The sequence below is a fragment of the Phocoena phocoena genome, chromosome 12, assembly GCF_963924675.1.
Source record: "Phocoena phocoena chromosome 12, mPhoPho1.1, whole genome shotgun sequence".
Classification (NCBI taxonomy): Eukaryota; Metazoa; Chordata; class Mammalia; order Artiodactyla; family Phocoenidae; genus Phocoena; species Phocoena phocoena.
Window position 1 is genome coordinate 41,620,637 of NC_089230.1, and position 21,334 is coordinate 41,641,970.

At 38.0% G+C, this 21,334-nt stretch overlaps 1 protein-coding gene across 3 annotated transcripts in view; it reads left to right on the plus strand.

Moving 5' to 3' along the window:
• MCM9 (minichromosome maintenance 9 homologous recombination repair factor) overlaps positions 1-21,334 on the plus strand; it is a 75,828-nt gene that overhangs the window by 37,091 nt on the left and 17,403 nt on the right. For all 3 annotated transcript variants that reach the window (XM_065888455.1, XM_065888456.1, XM_065888457.1), the window contains one exon: positions 12,134-12,308. In XM_065888455.1, the coding sequence (XP_065744527.1) occupies positions 12,134-12,308 (175 nt within the window). The remainder of the gene's footprint in view (positions 1-12,133; positions 12,309-21,334) is intronic.

Here is a 21,334-nt window from a genome sequence, read left to right on the forward strand (position 1 = left end):
TGGTGCGGAGAATTTTTCACTTATCATTCTTTGGGCGTTGTTCATACCTAAGTAGTTTGCTTTTGATGACTTCTTCATCTGATGGTCTTTTGAAAATTAATATGGGACAGCTAATACCAGGCCTCCCTGCATTTAGGGAAAGTACTTAGAGTGGGGATCCCATTTATTCATCAGTGGATTAGCAGTCATATATGACCTACTAGAAAAGGTTGCCTCAAGCCCAGTTGCTTGTGTGCATTAGACTATAAGAGTGATACTATGGCGACAGATGCAGATTGCGTTGAGTAATCAACTGTATTTTCTGTTCGCTGTTATTAGTGCTGCGCCTAACACCGCCTCAGATAAAGTATAAATTGCTGTATGCTGTAAGACACACTGGACATATAAGATAAATAACCATTTGAAGTATAAAACATGACTCCCTTGAGAATGGTGTATGGAGTTTCCTGATTACTGCAGGCACAATTAAGAGGAGATTCTAATCCACTTGCTTTATAAAAATGACCTTATAAGCTTGGTAAAATCAAGTGCATTTTGAATCTGACCATAGGTGTGTCATAATAAGGTGCGTCTTATCATAAGATTCGCTTCTGGTGGATATGCAGCATGAAGAATGAGAAGATTTACTGGATACTACTTGTTTGGCTTATTTTCTTTGAAATCTTTTGTTTAACATGTCGTATATAACAGTATTTAAGGGGAAAAAAAACCCTCCCTATTGGTTCACTGGAAGCCACAGAATTGGCTCCAGGGCTTTCATATTGCCTTTCCCATCTTAACTCTCTTTGTTACTGCCCCTCAGAAGTATTTAAAAGCCTTTGGGTATGCTCTCCAATAGTTTCCTCACCGCTGACAGTGCTTTCTAGGAAAGGCCAAAGGGATTCTCAGACGTACCCTCGCATATCTCTAAATTAACTGGCATGCCATAGGGGTAAAGATTGTAAAAGCATTATTCTGGTTTCAGAGGCAGTCTATAAGATCTGTTGCTGAACAACTTTTTGGTGACCCTCAAACAGTTAACCATATTGCAACAGATGGGTCACCATGAATGCTGTCATGTCTTAGGTACCCAAGGGGACCCACATGATGCTTGGAGGTCTACACCGAATGTAATCCCCAAATCACTTCTCTCTGTACAGACTGATTGGGGGAAGGATGGCTGAAAAAGGATGCTTTGGCTCTTAAATGAACAAAGCCTAAATTAATGCCAATGACAGAGATAAATGAACCTAGTTAGCTATCGTTATGGGCCAAATTGTGCCCTCCATCCCCAAATTCATATGTTGAAGCACTACTATGCCCCCAGTCCCTCAGACTGTGACTGTATTTGGTGACAGGGCCTTTAAAGAGGTGGTTAAGTTAAAGTGAGTCCTTTAGGTTGGGCCCTAATCCATTCTAACTGGCATCTGTATATGAGGAGGAAATTTGGACGTAAAAAGAGACACCAAGGGCACTCATGCGCAGGAGAAAGACCAGGTGAGGACACAGCAAGAAGGCAGCCATTTGTAAGTCAAATGAAACCAACCTTGCTGACACCTGATCTTTTATGTCTAACCTCCAGAACTGTGAGAAAATAGATTACTGTTGTTTAAGCCACCCAGTCTGGTGTTTTGTTATGGCAGCCCTAGCCAACTAATGCAGGTGTAATTTTTCCTCCCAGAATTAAGTTTATTTGGTACTCTAAGTGTGTTTAATCCACGTACTGTCCATCTATCAAGGGGCCATTTAGCCATGCCAGCAGGCCGTGGGGTGGGGTGGGGTGGGGTGCTGTAGCTGTTCCTCAGAGGAAGTGCCTGCTGTAGGGCGTGCACACCTTAAATTCTGAGCAGACCAGATGCAACTCGCGTCTGTGCTCCAAAGCTCATCTACAGAGGGCTCCTAAGTATCTTAAACTTGAAGTTAAATTGAAGTCACGCACAAAACTAGATGAAGGAGTGAGTTAAAATGTACTAGAATTAAATTGGATTAAGTTAAAATATACTGGATTAGGGACCTTCCTGGTGGCGCAGTAGTTAAGAATCCGCCTGCCAATACAGGGGACACGGGTTCGAGCCCTGGTCCGGGAAGATCCCACATGCCGCGGGACAACTAAGTCCGTGCGCCACAACTACTGAGCCTGCACTCTAGAGCCAGCGCTCCGCAACAAGGCAGGCCACCGCAATGAGAAGTCAGTGCACCGCAGCAAAGAGTAGCTCCCCCTCGCCTCAACTAGAGAAAAGCCTGGGTGCAGCAACAGAGACCCAGTGCAACCAAAAATTAAAAATAAATAAATTAAAATATACTGGATTAAAATGTATTAGAACTAAGAATTAAATCAAGTCTCAGACCCTACCTGCTGCAGAAGTTATCATAGGTATGGAAATGCTGACCTCTTGCCTTTGTTCAAATCCTAAATTTCACCTGGGGTAATTATATTATCACTGTCTTGAATTCTCTTTGAGAAGACATTTGCGTTATTGTCCCCATCTCTTAAAAAAATTCTCATGTAAGGCTTGTTGTAATATGATCTTTAGTTAGTTTAAAGGGCTCCCTATTCTTATTAGTTATAGGATGTCAAAATTTCACGATAGTTTTAAATGAAAATTTCTGTATGAATGTAGAACGTAGAGATTTGCTGCAGTTTACAGACATTTCCAGAAGGAATACTCCTAGAGTAATGATTTTAATAATAATAACTCATTATATATGTAGAGAGAGAGTATTTATTATGTGAATTATTGTGCTAGGCTCTGCGGAATATTCAAAGACAAAAACGCATGTGGACATTATCCTCAAAGACCTTATGGTCCAGTAGAAAAGATAACTGTGTAATCAAGGCAGTATGGCACAGAATAGAAAGTGTTACATGCAACTTTAACAGTAATGGTTAAAGTTCTATAGGAGGCAAAATATGGTATCACAATAAAGGCTGTGTGTGTGTATATATATACGGTATACATACAGATATATGGCATATATGTATATACCTATGATGTTTTCTTTACTATTTGTAAAAAATTTTTAAATAACCTGTTTTTGAGCCTTGTAGCACACTGGTATGGTAGGAAGGTAAGATATTATCATCTCCAGATAACAAATGAGGACACTGGTGCTCAGAAACCTGCTCCTTTAAGTGCTGACTTAGTGCTTCTCTGTTTTCTGTCCACTGTGTCGGATAATATTTAAAGTGGACTTTACGTGGTGCAGAAAAGCAATTGGTATAATTTCCTGGAAGAACCCACAGGCTGGCAGACACTGTAGTAATGACTTGATGAATGAACTCTTGAGGAACAAAGCTCCATGAATGAGGTTTGCCCCGGTATATACTGGGAGTGAGAGGAGGCTGCAGCCAAGGCAGAGCTGTGGGAGCCTCCCCATTGAGGCTGCAGATGCCAAGTCTCCTGTTGCGGGAGGAGTGATTGGGAGGTGGGGAGGATAGATCCTGGAATGCATCATTATACTCTTAATAAGGTTTTTATGTTTGTTACATAAAGTATGTCCCCCTCCTCCATTCTCTGTAACAGTTTCACTGTTTTGTGTTTATTGCTACCCACCATTAGGTTACAAATTTGTTGATGAGAAGCTGTGTTTGGCCCCTTATCCATAGCTGGACTATACTGTTAAACATCTTTTGGATCACTATTAATACTAGACAGCTTTCTGAAGCACCATAATCATGTTTCTTGTGGACAATCTGCTGATGTCAATATCATGGTATTGTTTCTGACCAGAAGAATATGGATGGAAATGCTTGATAATTATATTGTTTGTTTCTTTTTTTTTTTTTTTTTTTTGCGGTACACGGGCCTCTCACTGTTGTGGCCTCTCCCGTTGCGGAGCACAGGCTCCAGACGTGCAGGCTCAGCGGCCATGGCTCACGGGCCCAGCCGCTCCGCGGCATGTGTGATCTTCCCAGACCGGGGCACGAACCCGCGTCCCCTGCATCGGCAGGCGGACTCTCAACCACTGCGCCACCAGGGAAGCCCTATATTCTGTTTCTTGTGTCTAGTTTTTAACCATGTGTTCTTAGTCCTCTTATAAATGAAGCTCCTTCTAAACTCGTTTCCTTTTGAACTCAGTCTCTACTTGTAGTCCACTGTCCTTCATGTTTTACATTCAGTCCTTTTCGCTTTCACCCTCCACCTCTCCTGTTTGTCAGAGGCTCTGTCCTTTCCCTAGTACCAGGAAGCATTCAGTGGTAAGTAGAGAGGGGACTCAAGTCTTTAAAACATCTCTAGGCTGGACCACTGCTTGCACAAAACCTCTGCTAAGCACAGCAGCTTTTTTAGTCAGTTACTATAGAGACAAATGATGTTAGATGGAGTCACGCTTGACGGAAGCTAGGCAAGTCAGCTTCCTGAGATTGGAGGCCTTATATGCAGGGTTTTTTAGAAAAGGTAGAAAACTAGCAAGGATAGGAAGTGGAAAGGTTTCACAATGAACTGATAGCTAATTAATTGGTGGATCTTGTTGGTAGAATTTGTGCCCGTTAAGGCCTTGAATCCAGCATGCAAAGAATCTATCTCTAAATACCCCCGGTATGATTACACAGTGATTTTTTTTTTAATAACAGATATATTGCTATCAACATTTGTATACAGATTTCTGTGGGGGACATATGTTTTCATTTTTCTGGGTATATGCTTAAGAGTGAAGTTGTTGGATCATATGGTAATGAGAAGCTACTAGACAGTTTTCCAGAGTGGCTGCACCATTTCACGTTCCCACCAACAGTGTATAAGCTTTCCAATTTCTCCACATCCTCACCAACACTTGTTACTGTGTCTTTCTGATTATACCTTTGGGTGCTGTGAGAAGTCGTTCTCACTGTGGTTTTGATTTACATTTCCCTGGTGGCTAAAGGTGTTGAGCATTTTCCATTTGCTTATCAGCCATTTGTATGTCTTCTGTAGAGAAATGTCTCTTCAGCTCCTTTAGCCATCTAAAAAATTGGGTTATTTGTCTTTTTTATGGTTAGATTGTGAGTTATTTATATATTCTAAATATATATAGAATATATAGTCTCTGATAAGAGACTTGTATTTACCAGGTTTGCAAAATTTTTCTCCTGTAGTGTAGCTTATCTTTTCATTTTCTTGGGGGTGTCTTTTGCATCACAAAAGCTTTTAATTTTGATGAAGTCCAATGTGGTAATGGCATAACGATATAGACCAACAGGACAGAGTTGATTGTCCAGAAATAAACCCATACATTTATGGTCAGTTCCTTTTTGATAAGGGTTCCAAGAAAATTCATTAGGGAAAGAATCATCTTTTCAAAAGTTACTGCTGGGAAATTGGACATCCACATGCAAAAATATAAATTTGGATCCCTCTTCACACAATATGCAAAAAATAATTCAAACTGGCTCAAAGACATCAACGTAAGGTGCTAAAAGTATAAAACTCTTAGAAGAAAACACAGGCATCAATCTTCTGGCCCTTGATTAGGCAGTATTTTTGAGAGATGATAAAAAGCACAAGCAAAAAAAAGTCTGAATATGGGGTGTTTTTCATTTACGTCATTTTAAATTTCAACAACGTTCTGTACTTTTCACAGTATAAGTTTTATATACTTCTTTTGTTAAATTCATTCCTAAGTATTTTATTCCTTTTGATGCTTTCTAAATGAAATTACTTTCTTAATTATATTTTCGTATTCTTCATTGCAAGTATATAGAGATACAATGGATTTTTTAAAATTGATTTTGTATCCTTCAACCTTGATGAACTCATTTGTTAGTTGTAGTTTTTAGTGATTTCCTTAGGATTTTCTATATGTAAGATCGTGTCATCTGCAAACAGGGATAGTTTTCCTTCTCCCTTTCCCTTCTGGATGTCTGTTATTTCATTTTTTGCCTAATTGCCCTTCCTAGAACCTCCAGTACAGTGTTGAATAGGAGTAGTGAGAGTGAACATCCCTGTCTTGTTTCTGATCTTAACAGGGAAGCATTCAGTCTTACATCAAGAATGATGTTAGTTCTGGGTTTATCAGGTTGAAGAAGATGTCCTTTATCAGGTTGAAGAAGTTCTCTTCTGTTCCTGGTTTGAGTGTTTTTTAATGAAGGGTGGTTGAATTTTGTCAAGTGCTTTTCCTGCCTCTTTTGAGATGATCATATGCCTTTTGTCCCTAATTCTATTAATATGAGGATATTACATTAATTGATTTCCAGATGTTATACCACCAATCTTGGATTCCTGAGATAAATCTCACTGGGTTATGGTTATATAGTCCTTTTTATATATTGCTGGATTTGGTTTGCTAGTATTTTGTTGAGGATTTTCGTATATGTAGTCATAAGAGATATTGGTCTTTACTTTGATTTTTGGTGTATGGGTAATACTGTTCTCATAGAGAATGAGTTAGGAAGTATTTCCTCCTTTTCTACTTCTAAAGATGAGTTTGTGAAGGATTCATATTTGATTCTTTTAATGTTTGGTAGAATTCACCAGTGAGGCCATCTGTGTATGGTTTTCTCTTTGTGGGTAGTTTTTAAATTACTAATTCAATCCCTACTTATTATAGGTCTGTTCAGATTTTCTTTTTTTTCTTGAGTCAGTTTTGGTAGTGTCTTTTTAGAGTTTTGTCAATTTCATCTAAATTATCTAATTAGTTGATATACAGTTATTGTTGTATCCCTTTGTAATACTTTTTATTTCTGTAAAGTCATTAATAATGTCCCGTCTTTTTAATTCCTGATTTTAGTAATTTTATTCTTCTCTCTCTTTTTGGTTTGGTCAGTCTAGCTAAAATTTGTCAATTTTTGGATTCATTAATTTTCTCTATTGTTTTTATATCTCTGTTTCAGTAGTTTCTGTTATATATTATTTCCTTCCTTCTGCTTTCTTTGGGTTTAGTTTGCTCTGCTTTATTTCCAGTGTCTTAAGGTGGCAGCATAGATTGTTGATTTGAGATCTATCTTCTTTTTTAATGTAGACATTTATAGCTATAAGTTACTCTCTGAGCACTGCTTTAGCTGCATCCCATTAGTTGTGGTATGTTGTATCTTCATTTTCTTTCATCTCGGTGTTTTCTAATTTCACGTTGTTCAGCCACCTATTCACTGCATAAATACGTTTCTACACTATCTCTGATAACTGGACTTTCCACTTTTACTTAAAGATTACTTTGACGAAAAGTTTATTCCTTTGCAAAGTAGCTCATTCCTTTTTAAACACCTCAAGGTTTCCAGTAGTTCCCTGTAAAATTCTGCACGTTGGTCTCAGTAATTTCTTTTGAAGCCACCCCAAATTAGCTTAATTGCTCTTCCATAGGATAGTTCTCTAGATATGTAATAATTATTACTTTCTCTTCTCTAAATCTTTGTTTCAGGCTAATCATAGCCTATGCAGTAAACTATTTTTTAAGTGGCATTATTTCCATGTCCTTCATTATTTGTTTATTTCTTTTAAAATTTGATGTCTCAATGTAGATATTAATACTGTACATCAGGAGTCGCAACTTTTTTCTGTGAAGGGCCAGATATAAATATTTTAGATTTTTGAGTACCATTCAATGTCTGTCACAACTACTTGACTCTGCCATTGTAGTGTGAAAACAGCCATAGACAATATGTAAATGATGAGCATGACTGTGTTCCAGAAAACGATTTTTACAAAAACAGGTGGTTGGGCCAGATTTGGCCCACAGATCATAGTTTGCTGACTCCTGCTCTGGATGTTATCTAACCAGTGCAGAACTTAGTGTGATTTTATCTTCACTTCTGAATGCTAGTCTTGCCTTAATGTATTTTTTAGATTGTATTGAAATATTCTGAGGGGAAGTTGGATATAATTCTCATTTATGCTCCTCTATAGGTAAGGTGGTTTTTCCCCCGCTCTGGCTTTTTTCAAGACTTTTTTCTTTACCTTTGATTTTCTAAAGTTTAAATCATATGCATAGGTATGGTTTCTTTAGTGTTTTTCTTGCTTTATAGTCTCTGAGTTTTCTGGATCCATGGTTTGGTGTCTGACATTAATTTTGGGAATTTCTCATTATTGCTTCAAATACTGCTTCTATTCCTTCTCTCTTTCTTCTTCTGGTATTCCCATTACATACACTGCACGTATGTTACACCTTTTGTAGTTGTTCCATAGTTCTTGGATATTCTGTTCTGCTATTTTCCATGTTTTTCTCTTTACTTTTCAGTTTTGGAAATTTCTACTGAGTATCCTTATTCTCAGAGATTCTTTCCGTAGCCATGTCCCCTCTACAAGTGAGCCCATCAAAGGCATTCTTCATCTCTAGTGATTTTGATCTCTAGAATTTCTTTTTGATTTTTTCTTAGACTTTTAATCTCTCTGTTTACAATGTCAGAGACAAATTGTTGATATTCAATGTGAGAACCTGGTAGAGCTCTTGGAGATGAAACTCACAGAAGTGTGTGTACCCACCCCCTCCATGACTGGGTTCCTAAGGAATTTTTAATTCTCAGAGTTGTCCACAAGGAGGCTCCAGCAATTTGTCAGTTACAGTTCAGGGTTTCCTGTCCCAGTGCTGGTGCTGGTAGAGGATTCTGTTCTGGTAAGTTATAATTCTCTGTCTTTCCAATTCTGGGGGCAGCAGTTTGCCCTGTGAGCTCATTTTTTTTGATGGATCTTAGAACAATTGTTGATTTTTCAGTTTGTTTACGCTTTCACTTTTTAGGATGGATTAGCAACTTCTAAGCTCTTTAAGTGCTGCACCAGAAACCAGAGGAGTTCACATAGCTTTTTTCCTGTTTTCTTCTATAAGTTTTACATTTTTCATTTAGGTCTTTAATTCATTATGAGTTAATTTTTGTATTAAATGTGAGGTATGGAGAAAAAATGATTTTTTTTCTGTTTGCGTAAGGATATCCAATTATTACAGCACCATTTGTGGAACAGATTATCCTTCCTCCATCGAATTGCTTTTTCATTTTTATCAAAAATTACTTGACCATATATTTGTGGGCCTATTTTTGGACTCTTATTCTATTTCATTATTCTGTCTGTCTATATCTTTTCTCCAATACCACACAAAATTGATTACTTCAGCTTTGTAGTAAATCTGGAAATTGGGTCGTGTGAGACCTCCTAGTTTCTTTTTTGGTTTGATTCTTCTATTTCCTTTGCTTCTCCATTTAAATTTTAGAATCACCTTGTCAATTTCTATAACAAGAAAAATCCCACTAGGATTTTGTTTGGACTTGCATTGAATCTATAGAGCAGTTTGGGGAAACATCTTAAAAGTATTGAGTTTTCAGTTCATTCCATGAACATGGAGAATCTCTTGATCTGATTACATCATCTTTGATTTCCTTTATCAATGTTTTGTATTTTTTGCACACAGATCTTGCACATATTTTTTAAGATTTATAACCAAGTATTCATATTTGGGGGTAATATTATAAATATATTATTTTAAAATTGCAATTTCTAATTGTTTTTTCCTAATATATAGAAAGACAGTTGATTTTTGTATATTGACTTGCACCCTGCAACATTACTACACTATTAGTTTTAATATGTTTTTGTAGATTATCTGGAATTTTCTACGTAATCATTTTCTGCAAATATGAACAATTTTAATTTTTCCTTTTCAATCTGTACATTGTTTATTTCTTTTCCTTGTTTTATTTTGCTGGCTAGAACCTCCAGTATGATTTTGAATAAGTGATGAGAGTTGATCTCCATGCCATGTTCTGATCTTGGGGGTAAGCATTCAGTCTTTCATCATTAAGTATGTTAGCTGCAGGATTTTTGTAAATACCCTTTTTCAGATTGAAGAAGTTCCCTCTGTTCCCTAGCTTTCTGAGAGATTTATTCTTTTCTTTTTAATCGTGAATGATTGTTGAGTTTTATCAAGTGTTTTTTCTGTATCTGTTGAGGTTTGCTTTTTCTTCCTTAGTTTGTTGATATGATGAATTACAGTGATCAATAGTTGAATGTTGAATTAGTCTTGCATTCTCAAGGTAAACTTCATTTAGTTATGATCTGTTATCATTTTATGTATTGTTTGATTTTTATTTTTTCAGGGTTTTTTGCATCTATATTAATGAGGGGTACTGGTGTGTAGTTTTAGTATATCTTTATCTGTTTTGGGTATCATGATAATGCTGGCTTCATTAAGTGAGTTAGGAAGTGTTCCTTGTTTCTCTATATTTTTGAAAGCTTCGGTATAGTTGGTATTATTTCTTCCATAAATGTTTGGTAGGTTTAACCATGAAGTCATCTCAGCCTGTAGGTTTCTGTTTTGCATCGTCTTTAACTATAGAATCAATTTTCAAAGTAGATGCAGGATTTTGCAAGTTATCTATTCCTTTTTAGGTAAACTTTGGCAGTTTATATATTTCGAAGAATTTGACCATTTCATCTAAGCTAGGACATAGAGTCATTCATTGTATTTCCTTAGGGCCTATAGTGATGTCCCCTCTTTCATTCCTGATATTTATAACTTGTGTCTCCTCCTTTTTTTTCCTTGGTCAGTCTAGCCAGAGGTTTATCAATTTTTATCAACAGTAGTTATTATAATTACTCATTGTGCTCCTTTTAAAGAGCTTTATTTATATTCTATTTGAAAATCTAAGAATCTGTTAAGTATTTTCTATTGTTATCCTTTTTTTATAGATAAATAAAATGAGGCCTGGATATACAGGCATACCTCAGAGATACTGCAGGTTCAGTTCCAGACCACTGCAGTAAAGCAAGTCACATGAAATTTTTGGTTTCCCAATGATATAAAAGTTATGTTTACACTATGCTGTAGTCCATTAGGTCTGCAATAGCATTATATCTAAAAAATAGTACATACCTTAATTAAAAAATAGTTTATTGCTAAAAAATGCAAACCATCATCTGAGCCTTCAGTAAGTCATAATCTTTTTGCTGGTGGAGGGTCTTGTCTCGATGCTGATGCTGCTGGCTCATGAGGGTGGTGGTTGCTGAAGGTTGGGGTGGCCATGGCAGTTTCTTAAAATAAGACACCAGGGAAGTTTGCCACATCAGTGGCTCTTCCTCTCAGGATTTCTCTGTAGCGTGTGACAATATTTGGTAGCATTTTGCCCACAGTAGAACTTCTTTCAAAATTGGAGTCAATTCTCTCAAATCCTGTTGCTGCTTTATCAGCTAAGTTTCTGTAATATTCTAAATCCTTTGCTGTCATTTCAGTAATCTGCATAGCATCTTCAGTAGCAGTAGATTCCATCTCGAGAAACCACTTTCTTTGCCCATTCATAAGAAGTAACTCCTCAAAAAGTTTTATCGTGAGGTTGTAGCAATTCAGTCACATCCTCAGGCTCCACCTCTAATTCTAGTTCTCTCACTATTCCCACCACACCTGCAGTTACAGTAGTAACAGGAAAGATCACCGATCACAGATTACCACAAGAAATGCAATAATCATGAAGAAGTTTGAAGTATTGCGAGAATTACCAAAATGTGACACAGAGACATGAAGTAAGCAAATGCTGTTGGAAAAATGGCACCAGTAGACTTGCTCTGCTCAGGGTTACTACACACCTTCAATTTGTAAAAAACACAGTATCTGTGAAGTGCAGTGAAGCACAGCTCCATAAAACAAGGTATGCCTGTATTAGGAAACTTGTCTATAATATGACAGCCAGAATGACACATCCAAGGTTCAAATCCAAGTCTAGGTGGCTCCAGAGCCTTTGTGTTTGACCAGCTCTGCTTTATTGACTGGTATAAAGGATGACTCAAAATCTGATAATACTTATGAAGGGAATCCTCTCCTTCACACTGTGACTGGCAGCAAACGTTTCATTTTCATCATTGGACTGCAGTACCTACTGTTCTCGGTCTTTGGACTCTTCTCTGTAAACAGCATATAGTTCAGCACTTATTGTCATAAGATCTCTGGAGATCTGTTTGCTCTGTCTAAAAGTTTAGACTGCTCAGTGAGCGTACCTACCAAGGAGAGACAGAACATTTGGGGACTTCTGTCTGCCACAAAATACTCAATAACACATATTAGATTTTCAGAACATAGAATCTCCCGAGATCTTCCAGTGAATGGATACCTGAAGTAGCTGTTCTGATGCCATCTGTTGTTGGTAGAAATTAAAGCCTTGACTCTATCCCCTTCCCTTTAAAATATAGGAAGTTATTTACCTTCATAGTTATAAGATATGCTTTCGAAAATAAAAGCTAACATAGCTTGCTTGTTTCCTTAGGTCTGACGGTAACTGCTGTAAAAGACTCAGGAGAATGGAATTTGGAGGCTGGGGCGTTAGTCCTTGCAGATGCAGGCCTTTGCTGTATTGATGAGTTTAATAGCCTCAAAGAGCATGACAGAACCAGTATCCACGAAGCAATGGAGCAACAAACCATAAGTGTTGCTAAGGCTGGGTAAGAGTTTCTTTTCTTTAAAATGTATGGGAATAGTGAGATTAGTTAATATATGACTATGGGAAAATGTGAGCCATATTGAACTGCAAGGTATGTTTGGCCCTCTAAGAGATTATCAGTTGTCACCGTTCAACACACATTAGTCTTCCCATGGAGATACGTGAAGAAGTAAAAATGAGGTGTTGAGAAAAAGTAAGGTGAGGCTAAAGTATAAATGTAAGTTGACTTAATTCTTGCAGGGAACTTATGAAGAGCTTTCAATGCAGCATTCAACTCGTCCTCTCATTCAGTAATTGCGTGTCTACACTGGGCATAGTACTATGTTAGGAATTTTGAAAGATTCGAAAAGAAAACAAATATAATTTCTGCTTTCGATGGCATTATCCTTATATATCCTAATGGAAGGTTTATCACTGCATATAGAAACCTAAATAATATATATTAGCATAAGATGAAGTACCTACTGTGACTCAAGGATACTCAGAGGTTCAGGTATGTGAGTCTCTGGCTGCACGTGACCAATGAGGAGGAGACTTAGGTAGGTTCAGATAGAAATCCATTCACCCAGGTGCTGAGGTGGTTATGGGAAACTTACCTGGCTACAAAGGCTGACCATCAAGCAGGCTGCCAGGTCATCCAAGCAAAGAACAGAACCAGAACTATCTCAGTCCTAAGGCTCCTATTATAGATGTGAAGCCAGCTGATCAGGCAAAAAGGGCTGCCAGGAGAGTCTTCAAACAGTAGTGGGTACCTGAGAGCCAGGCAGACGCTGGTAGATAGGGATTCTGTGAGATCTATATATACACTCACAAAAAAGGAAAGGGGAGAGGGTGGTAAGAGAAGGATATACCCCAGAGGAAAAAGATACACGATAAAGCTATGCAGAACCATTATCAAATCTATTCATTTCACTTAATATATAATCATTCAGAGCCTGGCATATGCCAGGCACTGGGCTAGACCCTGAGAAGTACAAAGATGGATACAACACCATCCTTGAGGTGTTCAGTATTTTGTTGGGAAAGATTGAAGAGCAGCAAAAGGATAAGTCCATAATGAAAGTGTTATAAGAGAACATACTTTAAAACAATGATTGCTTCTAAACTCTTTATCAGGGGAAATTAGAGATATAGTTTACCAAGTGTCTTCAAGGCTACTTTCTCTTCTCATTATGTCTCCATTTAATTAGCGCCTTTGCTGGTTGGTAGAAACTATGGTTTGTTTTGATATGCCTTTTCCAGAGGCAATCTGAGACATTTTGAAAGATTCCTAAATAATTAACCCTTACATCAGGGAAAATTGGGACAAATGCTATGAACCTGTTTTAGAAAGGGAGAAAATTAGCAGCGCTGTATGATAGTCTACAGAAGAAATCTTTGGAAGTGAAAATATTTTATTAACCACTTCTACTGCCTTACCCTCTGCTAAATGTGAATTAGTATGAACCTTTTGTGCTATATCCATAAGTATGTCATAAGGTCCAAAAGAAATGTTCTTGTAGCTAAACAGTGTTCCCTCAGATTGGACAATCTTGTCATAACCATGACTACTTTATGCACTGGAACAGTGCTGCTTTTTGTACTATTTGTGGTGAAGGACCAGTTTTATTGTTGTTTTTCAATCCACCACAGAACAATATTTTTATAACATAAAATTTATTTTTTAAATGAAATAAAAAAGCAAAGACATACAAAACATAAGCCTGAGTTCTTCTTCCACTTAGGATGTAGAAAGCTGTAAGAGCATGTCACTCTCATCCTAATGAGAAAAATCCAGAGAGCCCACAAAAGTCATAACTTTCCGAACATATCAGAGGGCTGAGTTTACAAGGAAATCAAGGGAACTCAATTCCAAAGTGTGACAAGCCCCTCCTAGGAGAGGTGAGCCACATAGACTGTTCACCTTTGACAGAGCATGAGAGGAAGTGGTGGCTGCCATGGAAGCAAATAAGAGGAAATAACTAAAAAATTTTAAATTCCCTGAAGTCCAAATATGGGATAGGGTATCCGTTTAGAATAACTGGGAGCCCCAAGCACAAGGGGAGTTCTCACTTGTAAGCCCTTCCTCCTTGGGTCTCCACAGACGCCTCGCCTGCCCTCATCATTCATGCAGACCTGAGGGGGGATTGCTGCTGGGCACTAGGCACGAAGCCCTGCTGCTTCTCCAGACACATCTTTCATATGAAGCAAAATTTTTAACTCACTGGGGCCAGGGCAACAAACCCTCTCATCCCCGGGGCCTCTGGAGGAAGGCTAGAAGCAAAAAAATCCTTCTGCCTCAGGAGGAGGTTAGAGAATCTTCCTTCCTTTCTTCCCAAAGGAGCCAGGCAAAAAGATGCTGCTTTTGGGAGGAGGGTAGAAACAAAAGCCATCATCTCCTAAGGGAAGGGCAGGAAAATCTCTCGGGTCCAGGATTCTGACCCAGTACAAAGCAGAGGTCCGTGCCACTGGGAAAGGGAGAGAAAGACCCTTCCTGCCTGAGACCCACCACAGATACATGGCAGGGTTCAGCTGCCACAGGTGGGAGGGACAGGAAGGCTTACAGCTCTCTGGTCTGTCCCCTGCAAGAGTAGGTACACAGCACCTGCCTAAGACCAGGAGACCAAGAACCAACCTGGCCCCAAAATAAGCCTAACACCAGTAACACGCAATAGCAGTCTGCCACTGGGGAAGGCACTGGAGTGCGGAATGAGACCCCTCTGGTGCAGGTATGCAGGGACTGCTGAAAGCTGAAGGTGGAGCAGAAACTGCAAGGATAATGTTCCAGCTCTGCTCACACTGCCACACGAAGCACAGGGTAATGACAGCTCAGCATAGAGAGAATTTGAAGTCTGTGCTGCGTTAAGGGTAAAGATCACAACAGCAGTGCCAATCCCCAGACTAACTGTGATGGTCTTGCACTGTACCTGAAGTGGTATGGTATTATTTGAAGGTAGACTGTAACCAATTAAAGATATAAATGCTAGAACAACCACTAGAAAATAAGAGACAAAACTAAAACTAATATGTAAGTTGTGGAGGTAAAATGCTATCATAAATAATCCAAAAGAAGGCAGGAAGAGAAGAAAAAGGGAACAAAGAATAGATGAGACAAAGAGAATATAATTAGCAAGATGATAGATTTATTTATTTATGTATTTATTTATTTGGACTACATCAACATTTAAAACTTCGGAGCATCAAAGGATGCAATGGAGTGAAAAATTAACATGTGGAATCAGAGAAAATATTTGCAAATAATGTATCTGAAAAGGAGTTAATAGCCAGAATATATAAAGAACTCCTACAGCTCAGCAACACAAAATAATCAAGTTAAAAACTGGGCAAAGAACTTGAATATACATTCATCCACAGATGATACACAAATGGCCAGCAAGCACATGAAAAGATGCTCAGCATCACTAATCACTAGGAAAATGCAAATCAAACACAATGAGATATCACCACACAAATGTTAGGAGGCTACCATAAAACAAACAAACAAACAAAAAGGAAAGAACAAGTGTTTGTGAGGGTGGGGAGCAATTGGAGCACCTGGAATCCTTGTGGATTATTGGAAATATAAAATATAAAATGATGCAGCCACTATGGAAAACAGTTTTGCAGTTCAGTTTCAGTTTTGCAAGATGAAGTGCTGGAGACTGGTCACACGACAATTTGAACACATTTAACACTATTGCATGTACACTTAGAAATGGTTGAGATGGTGAATTTTATGATATGCATTTTTACCACAATAAAAAATAATATACAAATTTGAAAAAATATAACCCATTCACATTGTTGTACAACCATTTATGTACTTTTCAAAAGAGTTTTCTAGCCAATAGGAAAGTGAGGGTGAGAAGATACCTATGACTCTCCAAACTTACTCACTTCATTTGTATATGAAGGTGTTCACAGGGACTCCTCGTGTTTATGAACTCAGTTGATTCTCCAAAATAGTTTCGGAATTATTACCCCAACACCATTGCCAATAACAACCACCACAAAGAAACTAAGTAATATTTAAGACTTCTTTGCTGTTCTTTTTGGGTTTAGAGTATATTCCACTAAGGTTATATATGGTCAGAGTGCATGTTCAAAAGTTATTTGAATTAATTCTTTTCTTTGTGTGGTCATATTACTGATTTGGTATACAATTAGGAAACAGGTCTTTAAACCTATGTTTGTGTACACTTTTAGAGTTTGCCTTTTGATTAATTTTGTTTTCTGAATTTGTAAAACATATTTCAAAAGTCAAAACTATTATACCAAAGAAGTTACACTTACATCCCTTCACCTTCCATTCTGTTTTCTCCTATCCCTTTCATAAACCTTGCTTTCTGATTTATCCTTCCTATATTCCTTGTTTTAGCAAAAATAGTCAAAAACACACGTGTGGGTATTTGTGCACACTCGCATGCGCACCTCCCCTCTTTCTTATGCAAAAGATAGCATAATATATATGCTCTTTGGCACTGTTTTAATGGTATCCTGTAATTATTATATGTAGTGTTCTCATTATCATTTTTTATATGTTTTTTATAAATTCTGCAGTTTTGGTTTGTACATCCCCTTTCTCTCAAGGTTTTTTTTTTTTTTTTTTTGCGGTACGTGGGCCTCTCACTGTTGTGGCCTCTCCCGTTGCGGAGCACAGGCTCCGGACGCGCAGGCTCAGCGGCCATGGCTCATGGGCCCAGCCGCTCCGCGGCATATGGGATCTTCCCAGACCGGGGCACGATCCCATGTTCCCAGCATCGGCAGGCAGACTCTAAACCACTGTGCCACCAGGGAAGTCCCTCAAGGTTTGCTTTAAAAAGTTTTTTAACCTCCAGGTAGAAGGACCTTTTGAAAATTATTTGTTTTTCAATGGTGCTATTCATTTCTGGTTTTATTGCATTGTGGTCGGAGAATGTTGTTTGTATTATTTCTACTTTAAGGAGCTTCATGAGTGTTTTTTCTTTGTGGCCTCATGTTAGAACAATTTCATGACTGGCCCATCTTTGCTTGAGAAGTTATATTCTTTATAATCAAGATGTGATACACACACACACACACACGCACACACACACACACACACACCTATAAACTATACCTTATAAGGTCTTCTATATCTTTATTTACCTTTTGTCTCTTTGATGTATCTTAGGCTGAAAGTGGTTTGTTAAAGTATTATTACTGTGTGTCTGTTGTTTTCTCTTTGCATGTCTCACATCAGAAACTTTGCATAAAGTTTCTGCTTTATCAAGGTAGTTGCTGTGGCTTTAGCATTTGCAGTTTGTGTTAATGCTGTGTGGCCTGAATTTTACCTTGCCTGGTATCAAGATCACAACTCCTGATTTCATATTACTTACATTTGCCTAATATATTTGCCTCTTCCTTTATGTTCAGCCTTTTGATTGCAATTTGTTCTCTTGTATACAGCATAAAGTTGGTTTTATTTTACTTTGCTTTGTCTTACAAGTAACCTGAAAATCTTTTTCTTTCAATGTGAGTTAAGCACATTTACATTTATTGGTTTTACCAATATGCTTGGTGTCAAGTGTTTCATTTTTTAAAAAACTTTGTTTCTTTTTCTATTTGTTTGGCATTTAAGAAGGTTTGCATTCTTGTTATACATTAGGGGTTGGCAAATTTTTTGTATAAAGGTCCAGATAGTAAATACTTTAGGGTTTTGTGGGCTATATAGTCTCTGTTGCAACTACTCACCTCTGCTAATGTAGACAATATGACTGCATCAATATGTCTATGATGTGGACAGAATAAAGAAGCCATAGACAATATGTAAAACAATAGGTGTAGCTGTTTCCCAGTGAAGCTTTACTTAAAAAATAGGTAGTGAGCTGGATATGATCTGCTGGCTGTAGTCTGACGACGCCTGTTCTAGGGCTTACCTATAAATACCTTTTATAATGCCTGCAGCCCCCTTTATCTTCCCTTGGGAGCTTTAAATAATATCCTTTGACTGTACTTCATTACCCATTTGGTAACCAATGAGCATATGCTACTTTCCCTTTTCTCCCTTCTCTTTACTATTAAAAAATTGTTATATTATATATACTTTGTCAGGACAAATAACACTTATATTTATATACTCTTCTTCTACTTTTATACCTTCCTTTGTTTTGGTCTTAGACCTAAAATTAAATATATTCAGGGTCCACCATCAATCCTTTTGCCAGAGTATCACTGTCATCTCTTGGTTGAATGAAGGTCTCCTCTAACAGATTCCTTGGGAGGGGTTCCTGAGTACTGTACTGAGTTTGTGCAGGTTTAAAGCTATTAATATTTTTCATAGCTTTGATACTTGAAGAACAGCGTGGCTGGATATAAAGACCTAGCCGTATACTTTCTTTCCTGTCATCTTGCTTTGCATGTTGCTGTTGACAAATCTAATGCCATCCTGATATCCTTTGCTTTGTAGGTGATTTGATTTTCTTGCCTGAAGGCCCAGAAGGATTTTTCTCTTTGTGGTTTAAGTGTAATACTTTTACTAGTCTATATCTTAGTTGATTATCCTTGGTCATTTTTTTTAGATGTTAGTGAGCTCTTTGAAATGTATCAATAGAAGACTTCATTTCTCTCTGGAAATGTTTCTTGAATTATAGTTTCACATATTCTGTTCTTTGTTTTGTTTTTATTTTTCAGAAATTCCAATTACATGTATGTTAGGTCTTCTTTGCCTAGATTCTATAGCAAATTTTTTCTGAGACTTTTTAGCTGTTTTGTTTTTATTCTCTTGGCATTTTTATTCCTCCCCTTAGCAACCTTTATTATATTTTCATTCCTGTCTGTCCTCTCTTTAGATGCCCAGATTTAAATGTTCATTTCTGAAATTATTTTGTCTTCCTCCCTTCTCCCATTTTCTTCCCTGAGTCATCTCTGGATGTTCATCTTCCTCTTTTTTATATTTTTCTGTTCTGAGTTTTTGAATTCTGATTTGGAATGGTTCTTCGTACGTACAAATGTTTGTTTAAGAATATTTAATTTAAGTGAGCATATTAAATACAGGTTGCTTCTGCTTTGTGAGCTTTTTTAGGGGGAGGTGGGGTGGGGATTTTACCAACTAAGGTATTTTGATTCTTGTGGTAGTTTTGTACTAATAATGCATATTATTTCCATTCATTCTGAAATGTCTTATCTTTTCCTGAATCAGTAGTAGTTATTCTATTAAGGTGGTGGTCAGAGGTTTGGATGGTGTACTAGTTTTTAGTTCAGAGTAATCTCAGCTCAGTGCATTTTACTTAATAGAGTTTCCCCCTAAGGTTTAAGGGGGGCAGGTGATGTGTTCTGATTTTGTGTTTCTCATTTGTGCTGTAGGATCTTTAATGTACTGCTTGCCTCCTTCTCCTGATTGCCAACACTCCAAGGGACCCTTGCCCCTTGTAAGTCACCTCCATCCACTCCAGGACCCTTCCCAAGCCTGCCACCTCTGGTCTCAGGAACTTTCAGGTTCCTCTTTCTATTGCCCAGTAGTCACTGCTTTGATGAGGTCTCAAGGCTGTTCTCAATATTTCCCCGCTCTGTGTGGGATTCCCTCCTTGTAAGGGTGGTTTTATCTGTGTTGCTCCATCATGAGGAACCCATTGCCCTCTCCTCCTTTTCACTAAGTCTCCACCCATCTTCCTCTTCCAACATGGGCTCTAGATTAGCTTTGCTGGTTTCTAATGTCTGTTTACATGGAAACTGAAGTTTGTAGTATTCTGTCTCTCTCTTAGCTAGCTTTCAGTTTTGTTTTACAGGTTTATTTGCCCTTCTTGTTTTTCCCTAAGGTCTCTGGAACATGTGTTGAGAGATTTGGATATATGCAGCTGCCATTATCCTATAGAAGCCTGGAAGTCAACATTTTGTTTTTTAAGCTATTCTTTCTTGTTGTTTAAATAACACCAACTTTTGCTGTATATTTTTAAAACATTGCCTGTGTTTTCCTTGAACCATTTCCAGAAAAAGTAATTAGATTGTTATCTGCAATCATTTTGAAGGGCTCAAATATAGATATGGAATTAGACTTGTTCTATATTCTTTAGAATCAATGGATTGAAGGTTCAGGGAAGCATATTTAGAATCAGTACAAGCAAAACTTCTAGTGGTTAGAGCTGCCTAGAGATAAGTAGGCTGCCTATAGGGTTTAGAGGTCTTCAAGTTCATCTAGAAAAAAATTATATAAGGAATTCAAGCATCTGATGAGTGAATGGATAACCTTTAAGGTGCCACCTATGAGATGCTGCAAATTATGGGCTGGCCCACAAACTCAGCCATGACGAACGAATTCAGCTGCTGGCTGGTTTATTGCAGAATATGTACATACATAAGATATGGTTTCCCGTTATATCATGAAATATGGAACATGATCTGTGCTAGACATGGAACAAGTTCAGGAAACTGCATCAAGAGCTCTGCCTTTTAAAAAATGACCACAAGAACGTATTGGGTATGGAAAGAATTATCATAATGATGAAGAGCAAGAGTCCCTGAGCTAGTCTGGCTGGGTTGAGGTTCCATCTCCACTTCCTGCTAGCCAGGCATATCACCCGACTCCTCTGTGCCTTGGTTTCCTCATGGTCCGATGGTGAGAATTGTTCTCTCTGTTTCATACGGCTGTTGTGAAAATTAAATGAGTTAATCCAGTAAAGTGGGGTCCTGGTGAGCGGGCATTATTAAGGGAGGTTTTGTGATTAAACCCTGGTTCTAATTCTAAGATAACTCCTTTTGCTCTGTTCTCTGGCCCCTGGCTCAGCTCAGCACACAAAGGGTTCTTCTTGTCCATTATCCTCCTTTGGCCATATCTGAAGGCGGCCCCTGAGCTTCCCAGCCTGCATCCTGCTGGAGCAAGCTTAGGGGACCAAGATTGTTATTTTTGTTTGTTTGCTTTTTACAAACGTACCATTTTATTTTGATTCTTTCCTCTGACTTTTTCTCTTAACAGCTTTGAGGTATAATTCACATGCTACATAAAGCCCACCCTCTGAAGTACACAATTCTGTAGGTTTCAGTGTATTCACAGAGTTGCACAGCTATTACCACTGGCTCCTGAGCATTTCAGTC